Below are 23173 nucleotides of genomic sequence, written 5' to 3'. Positions count from 1 at the left end.
ACCTGACCACACTTATGACCAAAGACTGGCCCAGAGGACATGGGTCCCAGACTGCTGGCAGGTTCATGTCCACCTTATTTTCAGGTTGTGTCAGGTGGGAAAAGAGGCTCACCTTGCTGTAGGTTGTGCAAGTTTCTGTCTGACCCTCTGCATTTTCTGAAAAGAGAACACAGGGTGGTTGGAAGTTGCCTCAGTCTGGATTCAGCTCCACACCTGCTCAGGCAGATGACTCAGCCCACCTGTGACCCTAACCCTAGGAAGAATTCAGATTTGGCCACCCTTGGCGCTGGGCTTAGAGTAAAGAGGGTAGGCAGACGGGTTGCCCTGGAGTTCCTGGGAAAGTAGATGGAGGAAGGGAGGCCTGTCAGGTGTGAGCTGCACTAATCACAGCGGGCAGCAGTCAAAGCTGGGCTGGCAGCACCTGGATGATCTATAGATAGGATACTCCACTCGAGTGATCAGCAATTCCAGAGTCACAGAAAAAGACCTTGAGAGCCTCCTATAGGTCTACAGGAGACTTTAGACCAAGAATAATGCAGGCCCCAGAGTAAGAAGTTCAAGCCAGAGAAGCCGAGTTTTGGGCAGAAGCAGGTGGGTAAGGCTCCAAAGCCCTGACATTCACCACCTCTGCTTGGACCCCTGTCCCTTCTCACCATGAGACAGACTCCAAACCCATCCTTATCTTGAGGACATCCGCTACTCACCTTTCTTTATAGCTAGTGGGATCTTGAACTCACAGCGGTGGTAACTAGGGAGAGAAGGCAGATGGATAAAGGCTTCTCTGGAAGACCAGATCATCCCTACAGCTCAACCCTGCACCCCAGGAAAAACAGAATCACGCACATCTGCCCAAAGCCCTGAAGTAAAGCTCAGTAAGTGTTTAGATCCCTTGAATTAGCAAGAATTCAGGTATAGATAAATACCTGAACATCCAAAGTCATAAGTTCTCTTTCTTGGGAGATTTTTCAGCCCAAAGCTCACTTCTCAGAGAGGCAGGTAAAGGCATACTCACATATTAAAATTGTAATGCCCAGGGTAGTTGGTGTGTAGGACAAACTTCTTCACTTTGTGTGTATTTGCATCAAAGAGGATGTCCTGGGATAGACAAGAAGGATGACCAAGTAGCGCAAGTGACTGAGGCAGGGCAGGGGCCTTTTCAAGGACAAGTCCAACTCAGGGACACACCCCCTCTAAATGGGGATGCTGGCGGGAAACAGCTTTCTCTCAAACAACAGTCAAGGAGACAGCTGCGGGAAGCAGCCTTAACCAGACATTTTCAGTCAGGAGTTACCAACAACTTACAGGCATCCTCAAATCCAAACCTTGCACCAGTAGGCCTATCAGGCACAGGGTAGAACAGCTCCCACTGCTTGGGAACTTAAACATATCAGCGAACTCGTCCCTGACCAAGAAGGCTCAGGAACCACCTAGTGACTCGGAGTAGCTCAAGGCCCTTGGTATTCAGGATAGATGCTATGACCTGCCAGACCCTTCTGGCTTCCACTATGCGCTCTCTGTAGCAGCTAGCAATCAGGCCTGCGTCCCCAGTGTGATCCCTTATTCTATCCTTCTCCTACCAGCTTCACTATGTGCTATTGGGGCTGGTCCATTTGCCCCATCTTCCTAGACACCTATTATCACTGACCCTTGAACCCAATACAGGTCCAGCTTACAAAAGTACCAGCTCTCCTGCCACCACCTCTTTAAGTTTATGATTCCACTGCCACTACCCCACTACTCCTGGTTCCAGTTTGGTCTTTCCCACACAGGCAGATCTGGTCTTGCTTTTCTCTCTCTTTGGAACCTACTTTTTTTTTTTGTTTTTTTAAGGTTTATTTTATTTATTTATGCATATAAGAACTTGGGTCTAGGCTAGAGGTATGGGGGTTGAGAGAATTCATCAGAGAGACAGAGTGGGGAGCAGAACAGGCAGATATACTGAAATACACTGCTGAGGGGAGCAGTGGGCAAGACAGGAGAGGTCTGCTGCACCATGTGGGTTAGCTCCCTGGCCGGGGATTGAACTTGTGCTGCAGAGGCTGGTGATTGGTTAATAGTGCTGAGACTTTAACCTCTGCGCCACCAGGGAGGCCCCTGGAACTTACACTTTCTTTGTTGCTGTTGAATCTCAAGCCCTAAAAGGTTCAAAGTTTAGAAGACCCAGGGCACTGGGCTATAGTTACGCCTCTGTCTGGGGTGATCCCCTAAAAATAAATAAGCACACTCCTGCTGTCTTTAAGCTTTTTAGTCTGTTTTGTTACTCCAAAAGACTCCCATGGTCGGCAAAACAAAGTTCCCAAAACATCTTAACCCGACTGAGTCCCATAGCCCCCACCTATTTCTCTCAAAAGAGAAGTCAAGACATGAGGGAGCTGGGGCTGGTTCCCCGATGCCAAGCACTGTCACAGCTGCATGTGTACACAGAGCACTGTCCACTGCAACTTCTCTGCGGAATCACAACTTACCACTCCGAGAGTGAAGTAGTTAAAAAAGTAGTCATTGCACTTGGATGGAACTTGCTTATGAGGGGAAGGAGAATGAATTTTCATCTGTTGGGAAAAAAATAACAAATTAAAATCTACCCCTCAACATAGCCCTCATATTAAAATTTTCAAAATTTGTTCCTCATATAACATTAAGCTATTTGGTAAGCGAGAGTGTCGGAGTCCCAGCTACCGCGGCTGACCAATCCAACCGGCTGTGTCAACTACAGACTGGGTTCTGGTGTCCAAGGAATGACAAGGCACTATGACCAACAGAGGTCAGAAAAGAGCTTTACATTTACTTCTCCATCTGCTTAAACAGAAAAAGGTCTATGGGAAAATAGCAGGTAGTATATCTTTATTTCTTTAATGTTAATGTTGGTTACAAAAAGTAAGAGCTAGCCTCCATCCACTTTATAAATACATCCCCCTACCTTGTCTTCTGACTTATAGAAGACCTTGTGTGGAGAGCCAAGCATACTAAGAACATCTTGGCAGGAATCACCAAAATACACTGAGCGTTCAAATACCCGCATCTTGGCATCTGCTAAAAGGCCAGGTCCACAACCTGCAGAGAACAAGGGAGAATGGTCCTGCATCAGAGTGTGAGACCCTGCAGCCCTGGGGCACCAGAACGGCCACTGGCAGCCTACTGCATTATCAGGTCTGGCTGAAGGGCAAAAACAGAAATACAAGGTCACCAGGGCTTGAGACACTACTCAAAGTAATGCCAGGTTCATACAATCCCACCAAAGTGGTATGCAGTTCTGAAAACTTCACTCACCCAAATATTTACTTACTATGAGGCACTAGGACCTTTTGCCATATGTTGAGGAAACAATGGTGAGCTAAACAGGTGCGGTCTCTGCCCACAATGGAGCTATGGCATGAAGATTCCAATCAGATTATCATATGACTGTGGTACAATAAACAGCACGGGGGTGCTATGGAAGTATATACAGGGTGCTGTTATCTCTTGCCACTTTCCAGGTCCTGACAAGATGCAAGGATTTATGTTCAAAGGTACCTCTCAGTGCCAGGCCCCAAGCAGAGCCTGGACTTAAAGGTTACTCTATATAAAGAGCCAAGACTGCAGCACCCATTAACGCACTCACTAATTTTACAAACACCCAACAGACCACTAATACTCAAAAGTGACAAACCAGGTTAAGTGGAAGGAAAAATAAACCATTCTATTTGCCAAACATTTTGTAACTGGGAATCATCTCTAAACCCTGACTTTGTCTAATATATTTTAGAAATGGTTCTGGTTATACATACACAGAGGTGGTTGCAGAAGTGTAATAAGACACACAAACAGTAAAGTTTCCCCCATTTTGTGGATGGGAAGACACCTTGTTTTGCCCAAAATAAAAAAGGAAGCCGAGACTACAATTCCTGGTACCACAACCACAGACACTCCTTAGTCTGCATAGCTGACAAAGCCCTTTTCATGTACAACAATCCATTTATTATATACAGATGACTTCAGTGATCGAAAATCTGAAATACCTCATCTATACACTGAGCAGCAAAGGCTGTGTTTAAATTAACTAAGGCTTGGAAAAAGCACAGTTCACATTAATCTCTGTCCATAAGTCCTGGGGCTTAGGGCAGCCCAGGTGACCTGCAGGACTTGTGAAAGCCCCATCAAGCTAGACTGTGTGCCAGTCTCCAGGTACCAGCCATCAGCATATGTCCAAATGTAGCTATAGGAAAGGGCCCTTCACTGGTGAGTCTTCTTGTCTCACTCTGCTTAAAGCCTACTCAAGTAAAATTACCCTTAGTTCCAGGAGACCATTTTAATTTCTGATTCCCTCGAGTGAGCCATCATATAAATCACTGTGGGAAACCAGAGAGTTGAACTGACTTTCTGTACTAAAAGCATCATTGCAATCATACTCCACAAGGAAACATATGGAAGAAATGGGTCAGGTAAGACAAGCTACCATTTGGCTTGCCCTGGGAAACTCTCAATGAGCACTGAATTGGCCAGCAACCTGGGAGACACTGACTTAAAATGTTTTCCCCACTGACCACGTGAGCAGTTAGGAGTACACATTATAAGGTGGGAGTCAGAATTGGCTAAGAACCTCACCCCCAACAGACTTTCCTGACTCGTCTGAGATGAGTGTGCCATCTTTTTTTTTTTTAAAGATTTATTTATGCATACAAGAACAGGGGTGTAGGCCAGAGGGGGGAGGGTGAGAGGATTCACCAGAAATAGAGTAGGGAGCAGAACAGGTGGATCCACTGAAATACACTGCTGAGGGGAGCAGCGGGGAGACAGGAGAGGTCTGCTGTGCCATGTGGGTAGCTCCCTGGCCAGGGATCGAACTCGTGCTGCAGTGGCTGCCAATAGCTTCACAGTGCTGAGACTTAACCCCTTGCACCACCAGGGAGGCCCCGGTGTACCATCTTTGACAACCCTGTATTTTCAAATAACTATGCTTCCTGAATGAGAAGATTCCAAATCACTTGATCTTTCAATTCTCTCAAAAACCAAATAAAGCTCAAGAGCATCTTTATGGTGGCAACTCCAATGGGAGGTTCCTGTTCTTCTAAGACCAAAAGTAGCTGAGATTGGCCAAGTACAAGAAAATCACAAAACGAGGCGCAGATCCTGGTGAGATCAGCTACTGAAGGCAGCAAAATTTTTTTTTGTTCAGTCATCAAAACTCTCAGCAGGGTGTGGTTAAACCACAATTCAAGAAGTCCTTCCAGCCAGCACACTGAGAACTGGGAATTAAGGGTGGAGAGGAGGGGAATGGAATACAGACTGCAGTCCACCAGATTTATCTCCAGGAAGAAGCCTGGAAATCACAGAAAGCCATAGAGGAACATGGAAGGCTAATGTACACACTGAGGGAAGCAGTGCTCCTGTCATTTATTAAGATTTGCTAATAATAAGACCATGTATCATCCCTTTACAAGATTAAACGAAAACTTTAAGCATTAACATTTATCTTCCACATTGTCTCTAAGCGTGTGGGATTTTAGAATGTCAAGGACAACAATGGGGATTCCAATTCCACCACCCCAAACTCAGGAACTGACCTGCTGCAAGTAGGCGAAGTCGTAAACCTGAAGGTCCAGTTCCATCTCGAAGAACATCTACACTCTCAGCATATACGTTGCCCAGGAAACAGCTCAGGGGCATCACGGGAGCCCTGGGGCAGGCACAGAATGAGTGGAGGCTTTGCCCTCCCTTCCAGGGAGCCCAGGGCCTAAGCATGGATCTTAGCTCAAGTCCCCCTCCCACATACTTGGTATCCTGTAGGCTATTTCCGCTGTAGATGTACATTCGTTTCACAGTCGCTCCGTGGGGTATCTGGAGAGAAGCTAGACCATGGGCAAAATTGGGCTGCAAACACAGGTCAAAAGATTTGGTGGTTCAATCTCTGGCATTTCCCCAGCACTCCTGGTCTTTAAGAACTGGCCAAAGCACAGTCAAACCTGTACCTGGATCAATAAACTCACCCCCCATCCATGCAAATTCATCTTTAATTTTGTTTTTCTTTCCTTTATTAGTGAGAAAATGTAGGAATGCCTGTTTTAATAAAATGTAAGCCCTATGAAAAGCTATCATTCATAACCCTAAGGATGTTGTTGCCTAAAGATGAAGAGAACACTTTGCTAAAAGCAAAGATGAAACACTCTTAAATTCTAGGCCATTGAGAAAAACCACAATGATTAAGAGATTTAAAGCAAGGCACAACAGGATTTATTACTAAAAATGACTAGGCCTCCTTCTGCAGTGGAAAGGCCAGTTTGAACTTTGTTTTTATCAAATCCCACCTATTCTGCTCCCCTTGGCCCTGAAGCTCTCAGAGATGAGGAAACCAAAGGAAGGGTGCCCATCCAACCTCCCCCAATGGCACTGTCTTATGGCCCATGTCACCAGGGCACTGGTGAAGGGAAAGTGAAGGACCAACCTCATACTTGGGAGCCTCAGTCCATGAGTCTAACTGAAAAGAGAAAGACAGTCCTCTGAAGTTGAGGTGGAAGAGCTGCTCAGCAGAGTTGTACACTGTAGAAGAGGGGAGGACACTGTTGAGTGGCACCAGAAGTTGTGAACACAAATCAGCCTGGTGAAAAGTAATGACCGGCAACACTTTCCTTGTGTCTCATTTCTAAACTGACCTATTAAGTTTAAAATAAGAAGGAGGAACTTTGCTTTACAACCAAGTGCCAACCCCCAAGTCCTACAGGAAACTGACTTTAGGGGGTTAGAGCTGGAATGACAACAGTTTTATCACTATGGGCTGCCCCTGAGGACCCAAGGCCATGGGTCAGTCTGGCTTACCTCCAGGATGGGTTGCACCGAAAGACTGGTCGATCTGCTCAATGGTGGGAGCTATGGCCTGAGAGTTAAAATGCACTCCACTGAAAAAGAAAGTTATTTATTAATACCAGGCTTTGCAGATCATGGGAGATGTGGCTGGAAGGGTTATTCTTAAACAGGCAGATAAGCCTACAATTACATAAAAATAAAAGCTTAATTCAAGGACTTTTTAAGTAAGAGAAATTATGGAGGTTGGAGCAAGTAATTCTTCTGAGGTGATACAGGCAGATCAGCCTATTGACGTGAATGATGGGGTGGCAGGAGAAAGATGGATCCCAAGCAAATGACAAAAAACTCAAGGAGTGGTCTTGGGAGTTCAGACAATGAGTATGGAAATAAAGCATGATGCGTAAAGATCAAGAACATATATATTTTTAATCAGTAGCATTGCTGACGGAATCCCTGTGTCGTCTTCCTCACCCAGCAGCCACGTTATTTCATTTCTCTGATGAGAAAACATGCTCAAAGAGGTTAAGGACTTGCCCAAAGTCCCAGAGGTACAGTCCACATTCGCGTGTCCACCCCTCGACCAGCATGCTGCGTGTGCTCTAGGAACTGGGGCTTTCACATCCTCCCCAAAGGGAAAGGAAAGTCTGTGAAGGAAGCTTCCCAATGGAGTATTCTTTTTTAATTCTCAAAGGACAGGCTTATTAGGAAAAGGAGAAGGAAAGAAGAAAGACACCCGTGTAGATACAAAAGGGCAGTTTGGGGAGGAGAGCTGCCCACGTGGAGTATTCTAGATGCTAACAGCGCCTTGCCATACTGGGTGCTCAAATATTTACGTACCTACCATACAGGTCATTCCCATTTTCATTTTAAAAAGCAGGTTTTGGCTAGCAAATAGTGATCTCTTTGGCATTCTCTTTAACATATGCTTTGGAGACGCATCTCGCTTGTTCCACCTCTGCTGTCCATGAAAACACAAAGAGGTACAAGGAAGGCTGTGCATGGTTGGGCAGCTGACCCAGGAGACAGTCAGATCACTTCTAAGCAGAGGCCCTGCTTGTCATGAGGATTAACTAAGTCAATACCTGGGAAGTCAGCATGTTCCTAGTGAGGGTTCCTTTCCTTCCCTCTCAGAAACTGAGTAGAGGCTGGAGGCTGCCGGAGGAAATCATGGCCCTAGACTGTAACCCTGGAACTGCTGAGGATGGGGAGCCTTTACTAACTCAATAAGGGTAGAAGATAAAGTCCATTTACACCAAGTCTTGATATGTACCAACAGGGGAGAAAACTTACCAGTATTTTAACTTTACTTTAGTCAAGTCATATACTTCAATCACCTAAAAATTAAAAAATCAAATGTTGAAGCGCTGTAAATACGCTTTAGTTGAAGAAAAAATTATATAATTTTATAATTATATAAAAAAGGGGGGGAAAATCTACTGAAAATACCTCTGAATGGGCCTCCCTGGTGGCTCCAGGGGTTAAGTCTCAGCACTATCAAGCTAGTGCCTGCCATTGAGGTTTGAGTTCGATCCCCGGCCAGGGAGCTACCCACATGGCTCAGCAGACCTCTCCTGATTTCCCCCCTGCTCTCCTCAGTGTATTTCAGTGGATCTGCCTGTTCTTCAACCCACTCTGTCTCTGGTGAATCCTCCCACACACACCCCCACCTCTGGCCTACACCCCAGTTCTTGTGTACATAAATAAAAATAAATCTTAAAAAAAAAAAACACCCCCGATGCACTGCGCATTACATTCCCCTCCCCCCCCAAAGCATATGGAGGAAAAACATATTACCCTCCCCACCTCCCACACACACCAAAACCTCCCCTTCTCCAATGGGCTGTTCAATAGATACCAGTGGATGCTCTGGATCAGGTTCTTATTTCTTTTTTTTTTTATAGAGGCATGTTTTATTTATTTATTTTATTTGTTTGTTTGTTTTGTTTTTACATGCACTGGGTACAGTCAGAAGCGCGGGAGGGTGAGAGGATTCACCAGAGCCAGAGCAGGGAGCAGAGCAGGCAGAAGGACCGAAGTACACTGCTGAGGGGAGCAGCGGGCGGCAGGAGAGGTCTGCGCGCCATGTGGGACCCTCCTCTGGTGGCCGGGGAGCAGCCGGGGATCGAACCGGCGCCACAGAGGCCGCGGGCAGCTTCGCAACCCAGCGCTCAACCGCTGCGCCACCGGGAGGCCCAGGTTCTTATTTCTAATCTACTGCGGGCTGTACAGAAGACTGCATATATCATCCCTGCAAAATTCTCCACAGAAAACTTCATGCAGTTTTAAGGCTGTAATGTCGGATACTGAGTCCCGTTCCTTCTATTTCATATCTTGCCTCATTCTAAAATTCCAAACCAAACCACTGTCAAAAATAGCTTCAAAATCCTGGGGGTTGGGCCTCCCTGGTGGTGCAGCAGGTTGAGTGCCATGCTGTGAAGCTGTCTGCAGCCTCTGCAGCGCAGGTTCAATTCCCAGCCAGCCAGGGAGAAACCCACATGGTGCGGCAGACCTCTCCTGCCTCGCCTGCTGCTCCCCTCAGCAGTGTCTTTGGTCCGTCTGCTTGTTCTGCTCCCCACTCTGTCTCTGGTAAATTCTCTCACCCTCCTGCACCTCTGACTATACCCCAGTTCTTGTATAAATAAATCTTAAAAAAAAAAAAAATACTGGGGGTTTATTAAACAAACAAACAGAGGGAGAGGTCTATCCTGCTAGAAAATATGTCATATAGCTTAGGACAATTGTGACATTTTTAGACATACCCTTGAGGGCATTTGGTTAAACCTGGAGAATCTTAGGATGCTTATGAAGTCATGAAGTTCATGAAATGCCAAAAATTCAGGAACGAGACAAAGGAAAAGGCATCAAACACTCAAGCTACTAGTGCTACCAAGCCCTTGGTGCCAATGGCACCAAGGGCTTGGCAGCAAGCAGCGTGGCTGGCTCTCATTGCAGAGGCACACGCAGAATAGGCACAATGTCTGTTTGTCTTGACCATCTGGGCCTGAACCTGAAAGGGGCTGTGGGGCATTGGGTGCAGGGGCATCATAGCACTGCCATAAAAATTGGGACATAGTTCACTCCTGGACAGCACTGTTCCTAACTCTGTTCAGAGATCTCAATACTGAATAAGCTGGACATGTCTTGACTGTGTCACAACTATCCTGCCTGTTGCAAAGAATTGTTCTCTCTGCTGCACCACCACAGCACTTCAGCCAGCCCTTTCCTATACTATCTGTGTATGAAGTGTGTTAGTGTCCCCACTAAGGAAAACCCCTGGGAGTATGGCTCATTAGGTTGCTCAGGGGATGTGCTCAACACGTATCAGGTGGGCCAGCCTGGCTGCAAACTAGCTATGGGGCAAATATGGAACTTGGAAGTACAAAAGACATGTGAAGAGAGGCCATACAAGGAAGAACAAAGGGGTAAGTATGACCATGAGACATCCAGTGTCTCCTTCAGAAAGCCCGGGCAAGGCAGCATACGATGCCAAACCAGCACGCCAGGGCTTTTACTGGCAGAGGGCCTCAAACTTCAGCCAGAGAGAAGCCCTGCTTGTGTAACGAAGATGGACTCTGCCACCCCGACTGCTAATCCTTCAGCTGGCCAATGACCAACCCCCAAGGGCTTCTCCTCACTCATCCTGTGGGGTTGGGTCTCCAGGGTGTTCTTCCTGTCAGTAAGGTCAGACAATCTTACACACCAGCAAGTTGTCAACTACTCACCTGCCAACAGCCCAGACCAACACTTACAAGTACCTCAACCTGCCTGCCCAATGGGACAGCAGTGGAGCAGAGTTAATCAAGGGTGCAGAGTGGCCATGGTGGACGGTGAGCTAGGGTGCTATGTTGGGAGTCCCTCACGTCACCAAGAGAATCAACAAACAGGTTCTAGCCCATGGAGTTTGTTGGGCCATGGGGACAAGTAGTCAGGGAAGTCTGAAGTCCAAGATTTTCCACCTCTGGGCTGGAAAAGGACTTGATTTCCTTAGAGGAGGAGACAGAGCAGCAGCTAAGCTAGGAAAAGACAGGTGTTGGTACACTGTGACCTGTGAAGTCTTAATCCCAACGGGCTCTCTTACAGGCCAAAGTGGGGAGAAACTTCAGGAGACACATCAGGGAGAAGAGGATTCTGAAGTTTTTGAATAGAGGGGAAGGTAGATGCATTAAGTCAGAGCTGGCGCCAAGCAAGGTAACCTGAAGAATTGCTCCCCTACAGTTTCCAGAGGCTCAGGAAGGGGCCCAATCTCTCTCTTTTTAAGATTTATTTATTTATACAAGCACTGGGTACAGTCAGAGAAGCGGGAGGGTGAGAGGATTCACCAGAGCCAGAGCGGGGAGCAGAACAAGTAGACTGACGAAATACACTGGTGAGGGGAGCAGCGGGCGGCAGGAGAGGTCTGCGCGCCATGTGGGATCCTCACCAGCAGCCGGGGATCGAACAGATGCTGCAGAGACTCGCAGCCCAGTGCTCAACTGCTGCGCCACCAGGGGAGGCCCTCTCTCTCTTTTTTTTAACATTTTAAAAGGACAGGTTTATTAGGAAATGGAGAAAGAAAAAGAGAGGTGCCTGTATAGTCACAGGCAGGCAAGAAATCTGTCCCCTCTCTCTTCTTAAGGAGTCCACAAATGACAGACATTCTTCTGGGGTTCTATTTTACCCCCTCCCATTGAAATTATACTTCCCAGGGGCTTCCCCGGTGGCGCAGCGGTTGAGCGCGGGGTTGCGAAGCTGCCTGCAGCCTCTGCAGTGCCGGTTCGATCCCCGGCTGCTCCCCGACCACCAGAGGAGGGTCCCACATGGCGCGCAGACCTCTCCTGCCGCCCGCTGCTCCCCTCAGCAGTGTACTTCGGTCCTTCTGCCTGTTCTGCATCCTGCTCTGACTCTGGTGAATTCTCTCACCCTCCCGCGCTTCTGACTGTACCCAGTGCTTGTATGAATAAATAAATAAATAAATAAATCTTAAAAAAAAAAAAAAAAAAGAAATTATACTTCCCATTCCCACACCGTGTACTCACACAAGGGTGTTTTTGCCACTTCTTCCTATATCAACCAACAGAGCCTAAACCATTTCCATCCCCAGTGGTCAGTCACCACAGACTGATAATACAGGGTTAACAGTTTAGTGACAGGCAGACCGCTTATCCTCTGTCCTTCCATTGTCTCACTGGCAAAAGCAGTATTCACAGGTTTGTTAAGATTAAATCAGAAAATGGGAAACACTCATCCATGGGGTTAACATGTCACATGTACTGAGTAGTCACTAAATATATATTGTCTTTACCATGCTGTGATTCTATGGGGTACCTAGCCATCCCCTTTTGCTTGCCATTTAGTTTACTTCCAACTTTCCATTACTATGAAAAATCCTGCTATAAGCATTTTTCAATATTACCCTCCCCTTAATTTTTTTGGGTTGTGTTTCCTGTTTCTTTCTTTAAAGATTTATTTTTATTTATTTATGTAAACAAAACTGGGGTGTAGGTCAGAGGTGCGGGGGGTGAGAGGATTCAGAGAGACAAAATGGGGAGCAGAACAGGTGGATCTACTGAAACACACTGCTGAGGGGAGCAGCAGGAGAGACAGGAGAGGTCTGCTGTGCTAGATGTGGGTTAGCTCCCTGGTCAGGGACCGAATTCATGCCACAGTGGCTGGTGATAGCTTGATAGTGCTGAGACTTTAACCCCTATGCCACCAGGGAGGCCCTGGTGGATTTAAGGCCAGGGAGGCCTTAAAGTGGATTTGCCAAGCCAAAGGCAAGGAACTCTTTGAAAAGGCATTTCCAGATTACTTTTTCCCTATGTTGCGATGAAGCCACACTGAAGATAGGATGACTGAGTCCATAAGGAGCGGCGAGTCAGAGGGCTAAGAATGCTCGCATTCAATTCTGTTTTTTTTTTTTTAAAAAGACTCACTTCTTTATTAAAGGCTGGAGAACAGTCTTTGTAATAAAGCCTTCCATCTACTATGCCTGAAAACAGTAAGCAATGTGGAGCTGGGAATCAGTGGATGCTGCTCAGACCTGGGCGAGGCAGGATGAAGAGGCATGAGGAGGCCCAAGCACGGCCTTGTAAGCTGCCAAGTCATCACAGTCAATCAAACTCTGCTTTTTTAAAAAACCACCACCAGTAAGGAATTCTTATTCCATGTACATATCCTTTTCTCATGTTCTGTCCTGACTCCCCAGCAGCTCATTCGAGAACTAGACAGTACGTGTTTTGGAAAGGCAACTTCAGAACCTAGCCATGCCACATTTAGCCTTGTGACTCTGAGCAATGAGTCTGGTGTCACATGACTAACCTGGGAAGCCTGGGCATTTGTAAATAGTATATTAAAAACATCCTGGACTTAAACAGGCGCCAATTAAGACAACCATACACACCAGCAAGTTGTTTATTTAAGTTTCCTAAAAGAGGTTAAAGAATCAGCTCGTTGCTGGTGGTGCTAAGGCCCAAGCCCCAGCATTTCACCTTCCAAGTCATATTGTTTGACCCCAGAATCAAGTAAAACAACAAGATACATAAACCTGGTCCCACTTTTAGTACCTTTTAGAAGGTTCTCAGGATAATTTATGCTAAATACTTAGCTTCTATCTGTTTTTGTAGTTCATACGAAAGCCCCTTTCTCATCGCTTGTTTCCAAATTGTCAACACTCTCCCTTTCACCTCTAGGGCCTGGTACTCGAGTCTGTGCCAGTCTCTATTCAACCATCCACCCCACCCCGCAAAACTTCCCTCTTTGTAGGGGAACAGACATAGCTACAGTCCCCCACATCATAGTGGTATCTGAACCACAGAGGTTTACTCCAACTTAGGAGTTTCAGAAACATCGCACAAGCACATACTGACCAGCCCAGCATGAACTTTAGTTGTCATTTATATTTACCTTAAGTCTCTGATTGAAAGCATCAAACAGTAGTTTGATCCCGTCCTGAGTCAGGTTAAGGATGAGGTCATGGCTTAGAGGAGACTACAAAACAAAAATGAAACACATTCTGAACAACTAATTTATCACACCATTAACTACAGAGAGCCTTAAAACACAAATGCAATGCACAGCGGGTATTTCAGTGCAGGCAGCCCCTCTATCCCCCAACTAACAAAGTTTGGAAGCCAGAAACAAAGGGTTGCAAGCAGGCACCGTGTCCTCTACTTCCAGCCCACAATTGCTGCCTCATAGTATTAGCTGACAGCCTCTCTCTTCCCGGCTTTAATACTGGGGGAGAGGGCCCAAGCTATTCTTGTCTCTAGAAGCCACTTCCTTTTGAGGGTCCAGGGCCCACATCTGTAGCAAGGCTCACTGCTGTCAAACCTACACCAGGATCCAAACTCAATAGGAAACACGGAACCCATGTCAAGCAACACATTTTATTCTTTGACTGTTTCAGGAGTACCGTGTGATCTGATCATGTATGATGGCACTTTTACTCCTTCCTTTACTCCCCCCACCACCCCATATCACACGTGCTTCTTTTTTGAAAAGCCAAAGCCTTAAGATTTAAGGAGTCATATTTCTACATCTGCCCCCAACCCCAGTCCCGATGGGGCACAGAGCACAGGGCACTGGACAGCACCGATGACTCTAAATGACTCTCAAAATGTCTGGATGCTAGTTTCTTCAAGAGAATACCATCATCATTTCCCTCCAGGATTGCTGTGAGGACAGAGAGAATAGGCCAGAAAGTACCACGTACAGTATACAGCACTCTTTCTTCCTGTCTGCTCCAATGCAATTGATTCAAGAACCCAACCTCTGAAGACTCTATAGCCTGGAACCAGGTTGTTGAATGGCAGAAGCTAAATACCACTATCTAAAACCCTGTCCCTTCTTAAAACTGGCACAGCTCTCAAGAGGGTTTAAAGAAGTTCTTTTAGAGAATTTCTCAAGATAAACACAGTGAATGACAGATGTGTGGCAGTCAGGAGTAGAGAAAGGGGCTGCTAAGTGAGCTCACTGGGGAAATGTTCTCCAAAGAGCTTACTGGAATTAGCTCATACTGTTGCCTGTTCACACCACTGATCTTTACAAGGTAACAGGCAGGTAGCACTATTGTGCTTAGCAAACCCTAGAAGAACGAATGTTGTAATTTTCCAGTTGGTCTATATAGATGTCTAGACACCATTAGGACTCAAGGAAGAGAACAGAATAATGAAGCCAACACATGACACACAGTTCCGTTTCTGAGAGCCATCCATGGCAGTAAGCAAGATGAAGCAACATTTTATCATCTTTCAAGATCCTTGCTTGGGGGAGGAATGCTGGAAGGCTCTGGATTTTCTTACACTCTCCCAAGATCTAATCATTTTTTTCCTGGCATTGGTACAATTCAGGACACAACTAAGCAATTTTCAAAAGCAAGCAAATCATCCTCACAGTCAATATTTTATCAGTACTTTAGATCTCTAGAACTAAAATATATATGTAGCATGTGGTACTGAAGCAAGCCCTTCAGTAACCCAGCACTATGACGCTCTCCATGTGAAACAATGCAGTAAAGCTGTCTGCTACTCGTTGCTGACATTTTCCCCTCTGAGATGGGACCTACTAGACATGCACATCTAATTTCCAAGGTGTGATTTGCTACAGATAATAATGCTTCTTTCTGAAGCACTGAATGGGGCCAAACCATTTTCTGTACTTGAGGGAAAACATGGAGACGGAGGGGAAGGAAGACAGAAGTGAACAGCACCCACCCACATTTAAGAGGTACCACATCAGAGCTCTGAAACCATTTTCTCTTGATCCTCATCAAAAGATTATGCTAAAGGAATAATCCATATTATAAAAGGAGAACCTGATGGGTTTTTAACTTGCAGTGAAGAAATGGGAAGAGCAGGGATCTGAACCAAGGCCTGGACTCAAAAACTATGTTTTCTAATTGATCCCAGCTGCTTAGAAGATATTAAAGGAAATGAGCTTTATGCTAAATAAAATGACTATTTGGACCCAAATAACAGAACAACAGACAACAAAGGTAGTAATATACATATAAAACAAAAAGTGAAAAAACTTGATGGGTTGAGAGTTTGAAGTCTATTCATCTACTCTTGGGGTGCCCAAACCTGATGTAACTGAATGCTGAGCACACAGGCAAGCATGGAAGCATACCAGCTCAGCAAGCCCATTTCCCTGCTCAAAGTCAGCATCCTTCACTGGCACCTTGGCACAAGGAACCCCTGCTCACCACTCTCAGCCCCTTATTCTGTGGTAGGTACTACAAGAAAATCCAAGCACTTGCTTGGAGATGATGCATTCCTTGCCTCAGAAGGACCCCCTCACGTGGGCCTCACTAGGCGCCTAATGGGATACAGTACTGCAGATGTAACCTCTGGGTATAGGTAACAGGCTTAACTTTGCCTCTGCCCTAAGTCAGAATGGGAGAAATCCCTCTTACTGCTAATCTACAACATTCTTCATGTCAAATATAAACGGTTATTGGCTATAGAACATAAAAGAAATAGAACTAAAAACATCCAGCAGGCACTTAAAGGGTCTCAGAAAGCTCCCGAGGACACCCTGTGGTCTGTGCAGGCTCTCCACTCTTCTCTGAGGCTGGTGACACATACGGCACCACAAAGTCTGCTCCATATGGCAGCACTTGGTGTGTGTCATAGAAGAATCACAGGTTTCAAGTGGAAGAGAGATGGCATTTTAGAAAAGAATCCTCTTTCTAAAGGTCTATAAAATAATCTCTAACTTTACTCAAAAGAACAAATATAAAAAAACTGTGCTATTAAGAAAGTCTTTCTCTGGAGTTAATCTAACAAATGAAAAAAGATCTTTCCAAGGTACATGCTACATTTACACTATAGGGGTTAATTCCTGGCGTAACTGACTAGTATTGAATAGAGATCACCCTAAATCAAACAAACAAAAAGGCAAAATAAGTCCACTAATTGGGAAGAAATATTTTGCAGTTTCCAAGTATCAGATCAATCTCACTAGAGGGGTGAGCTATGCCTGCTGCTTTTCAAGCCTGGCATGCTTTGTTAGCTAGAGATTTGCACTGTAACAAACCTGAACACAAAGCAAAACAGTCAACGAAGGAGGAAAGGCTGTTTTACATGCAAAAGTGGAAGGCCAGTGACTGAGGAGACCAGAGCGTCCCTGAGATGACCGCCCACTGAAAAATCCCTGGTTTAAAGTCAGTAAATGAATCAAACAGAAACAAAACAACCAAGTTCAGTTAAAAATTGTTCTTCCAAACCCGCCAGCGCTAGATTATCAAGACCAATTTCAGATTTTTTTTTTCTTTTTTTAAAAAGAGGACTTGGTAATCACCTAGTACTGCAGATGCTTCCATTTGCACATACTGACCTAGTAATCGCTGCCAGTCAGCTTCTGCTACAGCATCCATCTCTGGGAGGTGAGTCACTGAATAGGGATGTTTTGTTAGTAAACACATCAGCTACCACTTACCTGTTCACTGTAGAGAACCTGGACATTTTTGACAATGCGACAGTGTTTCTGAAGAATGGCTACTGCCTGAGCCAGTGGCATTCCTGAAATAAAGGAAGAACACCCCTGGTTACTTGGGCTAGGCAGTATTACTTCTTGGAGTAAGATCCTGGGTGGGAGCAGGGGCCACTGAGGCTGTTTACAGACATATGAGTAAGTACAAGTTCAATAAGCAGCAAGAGCTAGAATACAATGAGCAGCTGGATGATGTCAGGGGAAGGAGGGAATATGCCAAAAGGCTTCCTGGAAATGGGCACTTCTGCCCTGATGGCAAGCACGCAGAGGGCTTGGAGAAGACAAAGTCAGCACAGATCAAAGAACAGAGTGAGGAAAGCACACACTGCATGGCTCTGGGACGCTGGTTCTCACTCTGCCATGGATTACATGTGACCTGGGAAGGTTCCCACCTCTCTCCTTCTCTGGCTGGCGTCCTCATCTAATTGAGTATGCAGGATGACGCAACTTTTAAAAAGTTAAAAATCACAAGTCCACCTGAACCAACTTATTTTTACTAGAGATTTCACTGGATCCTTACACATCAGCCCAGAAAATATGCTCTGAACTTTAATAGTTGGTGTTTGTTTTTTTTTTTTTAAGATTTATTTATTTGTGCATATAAGAACTGGGGTACAGGCCAGAGGTGTGGAAGGTGAGAGGACCTACCAGAGACAGAGTGGGGAACAGAACAGGCAGACTGACTGAAATACACTGCTGAGGGGAGCAGTGGGAGAGCCAGGAGAGGTCTGCTTCGCCATGTGGGCAGCAATGTGGCCGGGGATTGAACCTGTGCTGCAGAGGCTGTGGATAGCTTCATAGCTTTGTCTTAATCCCTTGCACCACCAAGGAGGTCCCAATAGTTGTTTTTTGAACTTGTGACTCATAAAATGGTATATGTTCCCATTTTAAGAAATCCAAATCCCAAGGACACCTCAAAGACTTCAGGGACACACATGGAATACCAGAAGGTATGCTTTCAGAGTCTGTTATATTTCCCACAAGAAGAAAAATACAGACAATGTAAAACAAAGACACATAGTGTCCTGAGCACAAGGACAGTGTACCTGTGCTACTGACCACTCTCTGGAGCCCCAGCACCAAGCACAGGGCTGAGCACACTGTGACTGCTGAATAAGTATTTGTTCAGGGGGATTAGGGGGTAGGTAATAACAGCAAAGGAGGAAGAGGCCCTGGACTACCATAAGATCTCAGGGCAGCACAGTGGCTGACATTCAAGATCAGTTTACCTCCAATTCAAAGAGATGATTTGCAAAAGAGAACTTACACATGAAGAATTAAAAGGTTAAATACTGGTGGCCCATCTACACTCAAACAACAGTTCAATTTTTGCCTTCACTGGATAGTCCATTCTATAGTTTGAAGAAAGTTGGAGGGAGCCAGAAGGTTGACTTCTGACATTAGACAGTATGCTTGTCAGCCTTGAGGGTACAGGGTCTCATACAGTCAAGGCTTAAAACATATTTTTTTGAAAATATGAACAAAATATGAACAAAGCATCACTCAGCTTTGCCTTTCCTGAAATGGAGGAATATATATGCTGTCTCTCCTAGAGAAAATGGGCAAACACCCACAAGGAGAAAACAGATAAGCTCAGTTAGGTGCCAAGAAAGAGAAGGTCGGGCCTCCCCGGTGGCACAGCGGGTTGAGCGCAGCTCTGTGAAGCTGTCCGCAGCCTCTGCAGCGCCAGTTTGATTCCCGGCCACCAGGGAGATTCCCACATAGCAAGGCAGACCTCTGTTGTCTCGCCTGCTGCTCCCCTCAGCAGTGTATTTTGGTCCTACTGTCTGTTCTGCTCCCTGCTCTGTCTCTGGTGAATTCTCTCACCCTCCCGCGCCTGTGGCTTGTACCCCAGTGCTTGTATAAATAAATAAATCTTAAAAAAAAAAAAAAAAAAGAAAGAAAGAAAGAGAAGGCCACATGGTTTCTCTGACCCACAAGGCACGAGTCAGTTTCTAAAGGGAGGGTTCTTTACCACCTAACCACATCAAATTCCTGGTCTTGGAATCTTTGGATCCTGAGTCATGCAGACAGAAACCCACCTGCAAGACACAAAGCAGTCCTCACACAGTTGCTGATAAAAGAAGGCTATAAAAGGCCTTCAAAGGGAACTAACCAAATGCATGACAAAGAAACAGGAGGAGCACTGTCCCTGTTCCAACAGTTCCCCAACTCCAAAGAATGTGGAGTGTATGGCCAGCCTTCTAAACTGTACAGATCTCATAGCTTACAGATCTCATCATATACCTCTTTTATAACCCTCCAAAGGCTTCCCATTACAGGGGAATAAAGCCCAAACAACGTACTAACTCACATAAAGGTCCTGAATATTTTGGACCTTATCTACTTTCACCTTGCTACCATTCACTGTGTTTCCTCTTGTTACGAGCACATGTCAAACTCTTTGCTACTCTACGTCTTTGCACAACTTCTTGAATCTACTGGCATGTTCTTCACGTAGCCAGTTCCTTCTCATTCTTCAGATCTGGCTCATTCATACTTCACTTTCCTGACTGTTTCATTCCATTCCATTTATTTATCTGCTAAGTGTATCTCCCATACCTCCTTGACAACAGAAACATTGTTTACCTTGCTCACTGCTTTATCCCCAGCACCCAAAATATGCCTAGCACAACTGTAGGTGGTCCCTGACCACAGACCCTGCCTATCAACCCACCATCCTTGCACAAACTCATTTTATCTAAAACCAACACTCTTCCAGCTGTTCCTCTAACTTTCGCAGGTCTCCACAGTGGGCAGTATTCTGCCCAAACCAATTCACCGATTTAACCACCTACCCAGTTTTTGACGTACATTTCAACCTGTATCTATCTACAGGCTGATAAAAAGTTGACAGATGAAAGTGAACTTTTTATCTTCTCTTCAATCTGGGTCTTACTTAATACCTCCAATATCTACCCATTCATTCAAGCCAGAAATCTCTAGATACTTTCTCATTCCCCATCTTTCCAAATCCAGTCTCCAAACTTTCTTCCTAAACCCATGCCCACAACACACCTTACAAATCAACATCATCTTTGTCATTGAACCCCAACAGTCTGTGATAGTGTCCTAGGCACCTACTACCAAAGAGAACTGGGACTCTGGGACCTATTTTCTTCTTTCCTTTGTGTATCATTCTTTAATTAGAATACCAATTTGCTTACAGTTCCCTATATACACCATCTATTCCTCCCCCTCACCCTCTCCAACTTGCCTGGAAGACTTAAGTCTATGGAGTTAGTAGAGGTAAGAAATCAGGAGGCAGACTTATAGTGTCTACCTCTGGCTCCAGAGATTGCAGTGTCGGCTCCTGCAGGTTGACAGAAGTCCTCCCTAAATACCCAGGTCAGGTCAAGTCTCTTTCCCCCTTCCACAGCACCTTACATAACCTCTACACCTCATAATAAAATCTAATCCTTTCCTCCCTCTTCAGGCCATGAGATCATGTGTTACGCAATTTTCAATATTTGTAAGCAGAGTCCACAGAAGTACATGCTGCCTTAACCAGAGCTACCAGTCTCTCTTAAGTAAACTCAGAGGTTATCTCCTTTAAATCTACCTTCTTTGACATTTTTAAATATTCAAAAAAAAGCCTCCATTTCAACACATCTTCCAAGTCTCATTGAAAACCCTTCAAATCTGCACTGTCTTTACTCCACCACTGGTCAAGTCATTGGTGGCACTCAGGGATTCCTCCTGGCCTAGGTTTGTCTAGCTCTATGTTGTTGGCATTTCCTTAAACTCCCAATGTTACACAAAGGATAGGAAGGCAGCCAAGAAGCTGGATGGAGCTCACCAGGCAGAGGATGGCAAGGTCTAAATACATTTGTATTTGCACAGATTCCAAAAAGAAACCTGGACACAATGATGAGCCCATCCTCAGAAGGGCAGAGTAGTGGGAAGCAGGAAATCCCTGTCAGTTAATTTTTGTTAGCTCTATGTTTCTGAGCATGTTCCTCATCTGGCAAATGAAAATGACCTTATAGAGCTATGGACTTGAATTAAGAACTGGCTCTCTAGCCTGGGGCTGTAATTCTAAATCACAGATTCACTTCATAGACCCTTCCCTACATACAGGCCTCAACTGCAATTTAAATGTGTTGAGAACTGGGGAGAAGACGGATAGGGGAAAGTAACTATTTTTTTTTTTTAAAGTCTGGAAAAATGACCACCATTTCTTGGACACTATTTTAAAATGCAGACTTTAAAGACTCACAAAAGAATCATCAAGTCTCAGGTTCCCTCTAGGAGGTCTCAAGGTTTAATTTTATTCCCAATGCACAGAAATGCCTTTTTTCCCCTAAAGTTTTTGGTTGCTATTTAGACAATTTGAAAGGAGTACCCAAACCTTTGATTCCTGGAAATTGGCAAAGTTGGGTGTGGAACTTAAGGTATCAAAACAATAGTTGACAGAAGAAGCCTTGCTTTCCCACCCTGTTATTATTATTATTTTTGGGTTAAATCCTGGTCTTAACTGACACTGTAATCACTACTCTTGGTCAAGAGACTGTACCTCAGAAACCCACAACCTAGTTGCATCATCAAGCACAGTTTGAAGCTATGGTTGTGGTTCTCTGCCTGTGAAGTCTTGCTGTGAGCAAAGGCTCTCAAGGATGGCGTAGGGGAGGTTGTGACCTAACTAGAGACCCAACAGCATCAGCATGATGAATGTCTGGAGGCAAAGATATCATTTGCCTCCCAGTGAAGCTCATGGTGCAAGTTATGAGAATGGTTGGCTAAGACCTTGTCTTAATAAAACTGGCTGCTACAACTCAGAAATCTTGTAGTTAGTTCAGTTTATGGAGACACCCAGCACTAGCAGAGCCCTACCAACAATCTGTTCTGCCCTTTTCTCACCTACCCTGTCTTCGTGGAGTCTTCCAGAGTCAAGGGTAAGCTATAGCCCAGTGGAGCAGCTGACTCAGTCCAGCAGCCCAAATTAGCGTGACAAAAGTTCAGGACTGCACAAACAGCATCAACACCTGCTCCCTACCCCCTTTCCCTAGTGCTAGAACATCAAAGTAAACACACACTGGGGTTGCTGAATGTTACTCGTGCATGTAAAGGTAGTGACATGGAGGATGAAGAACACTGGTCAACACCCCCAAAGCAACCAAACTGCATTTTCTACAAACGAAATGTTAATTTCCCTGAACTCATCCTACCTTTAAGGTCCTGCAGCGAGGTCTGGGTTTAGGATTACCCCACAAAGCGACCACATTCAAACGAGAAGGAAAACAAGTCAGAAGTTCCTTTAACACACTCACTCCTCACTCCCTAGACGAGGTGCCCGACACCCGATTCTGAGACAGCGACAGCCCTGCGATGATTAAGGGTGTCAGTCACCTCTCAGCTATTTAGCTCGCACACTGGAAATAATAACAACAGCCCTGGCCCTCCGACGCCAAGGCGGGCACACTGGAGAAAACTACGCACACGAGGGGAGGAACAGGCCTTGGAGAAGTGTTTGGGGTGTGTCGGCCATTGTTACTATTATTACTGCGGTACCAGTGCCCGGAAGGGGCCCGACCCGGGCCCGAGGCGAGGGCGTCCGGGCCCGGCAGAGCGACCGCCCGGCGGGTTGGGCCGGTCGGAGCGGGTATCTGGTGCCTGGAGCCCAAATCGGGGAGGCCCTGGAGCGAAGCACGGCCCGGGGGCCCGGACCCCGCACTCACCCAGCGTGAATTCCCATTGCTCGTTCCCCAGAGAGCGCTCGGGCACCACCTCCAGATCCAGCATTGGTTCGGCTCGCCGGGCCGAGGCGGCCTCCCTGCGGCAGCGAGACGCGACCCGAGCTGAGGAGACAAAGCAGCGACTGATCGTCCGTGCCCGCCGGCCCGCGGGGCCCTGCTCGCGCCTCCTCCCGGGCCGCCGGCGGCGCCGGCCCAACCCCGCACCTTAACTCACCTCACCTCACCTCCCC

At 45.9% G+C, this 23173-nt stretch overlaps 1 protein-coding gene across 1 annotated transcript in view; it reads right to left on the bottom strand.

The window, feature by feature from the left end:
• PHAF1 (phagosome assembly factor 1) overlaps positions 1-23173 on the bottom strand; it is a 26117-nt gene extending 2944 nt beyond the window's left edge. The window contains exons 1-14 of the mRNA XM_037515844.2: positions 23158-23173; positions 22926-23045; positions 17194-17276; positions 13660-13743; positions 8068-8111; positions 6790-6869; positions 6419-6513; positions 5750-5847; positions 5541-5653; positions 2918-3051; positions 2466-2549; positions 1013-1095; positions 705-748; positions 113-156 (exon numbers count right to left, since the gene is read on the bottom strand). Coding sequence (XP_037371741.1) covers positions 113-156; positions 705-748; positions 1013-1095; positions 2466-2549; positions 2918-3051; positions 5541-5653; positions 5750-5847; positions 6419-6513; positions 6790-6869; positions 8068-8111; positions 13660-13743; positions 17194-17276; positions 22926-22989 — 1050 coding nt within the window. The 5' untranslated portion in view covers positions 22990-23045; positions 23158-23173. The remainder of the gene's footprint in view (positions 1-112; positions 157-704; positions 749-1012; positions 1096-2465; positions 2550-2917; positions 3052-5540; positions 5654-5749; positions 5848-6418; positions 6514-6789; positions 6870-8067; positions 8112-13659; positions 13744-17193; positions 17277-22925; positions 23046-23157) is intronic.

The sequence above is a fragment of the Talpa occidentalis genome, unplaced genomic scaffold (assembly GCF_014898055.3).
Source record: "Talpa occidentalis isolate TD23 unplaced genomic scaffold, MPIMG_talOcc4v2.1 talOcc4.17, whole genome shotgun sequence".
NCBI classification, from domain to species: Eukaryota; Metazoa; Chordata; class Mammalia; order Eulipotyphla; family Talpidae; genus Talpa; species Talpa occidentalis.
Note: the sequence above shows the minus strand (reverse complement) of the source record. Positions and strands in the feature narration are given on the sequence as shown.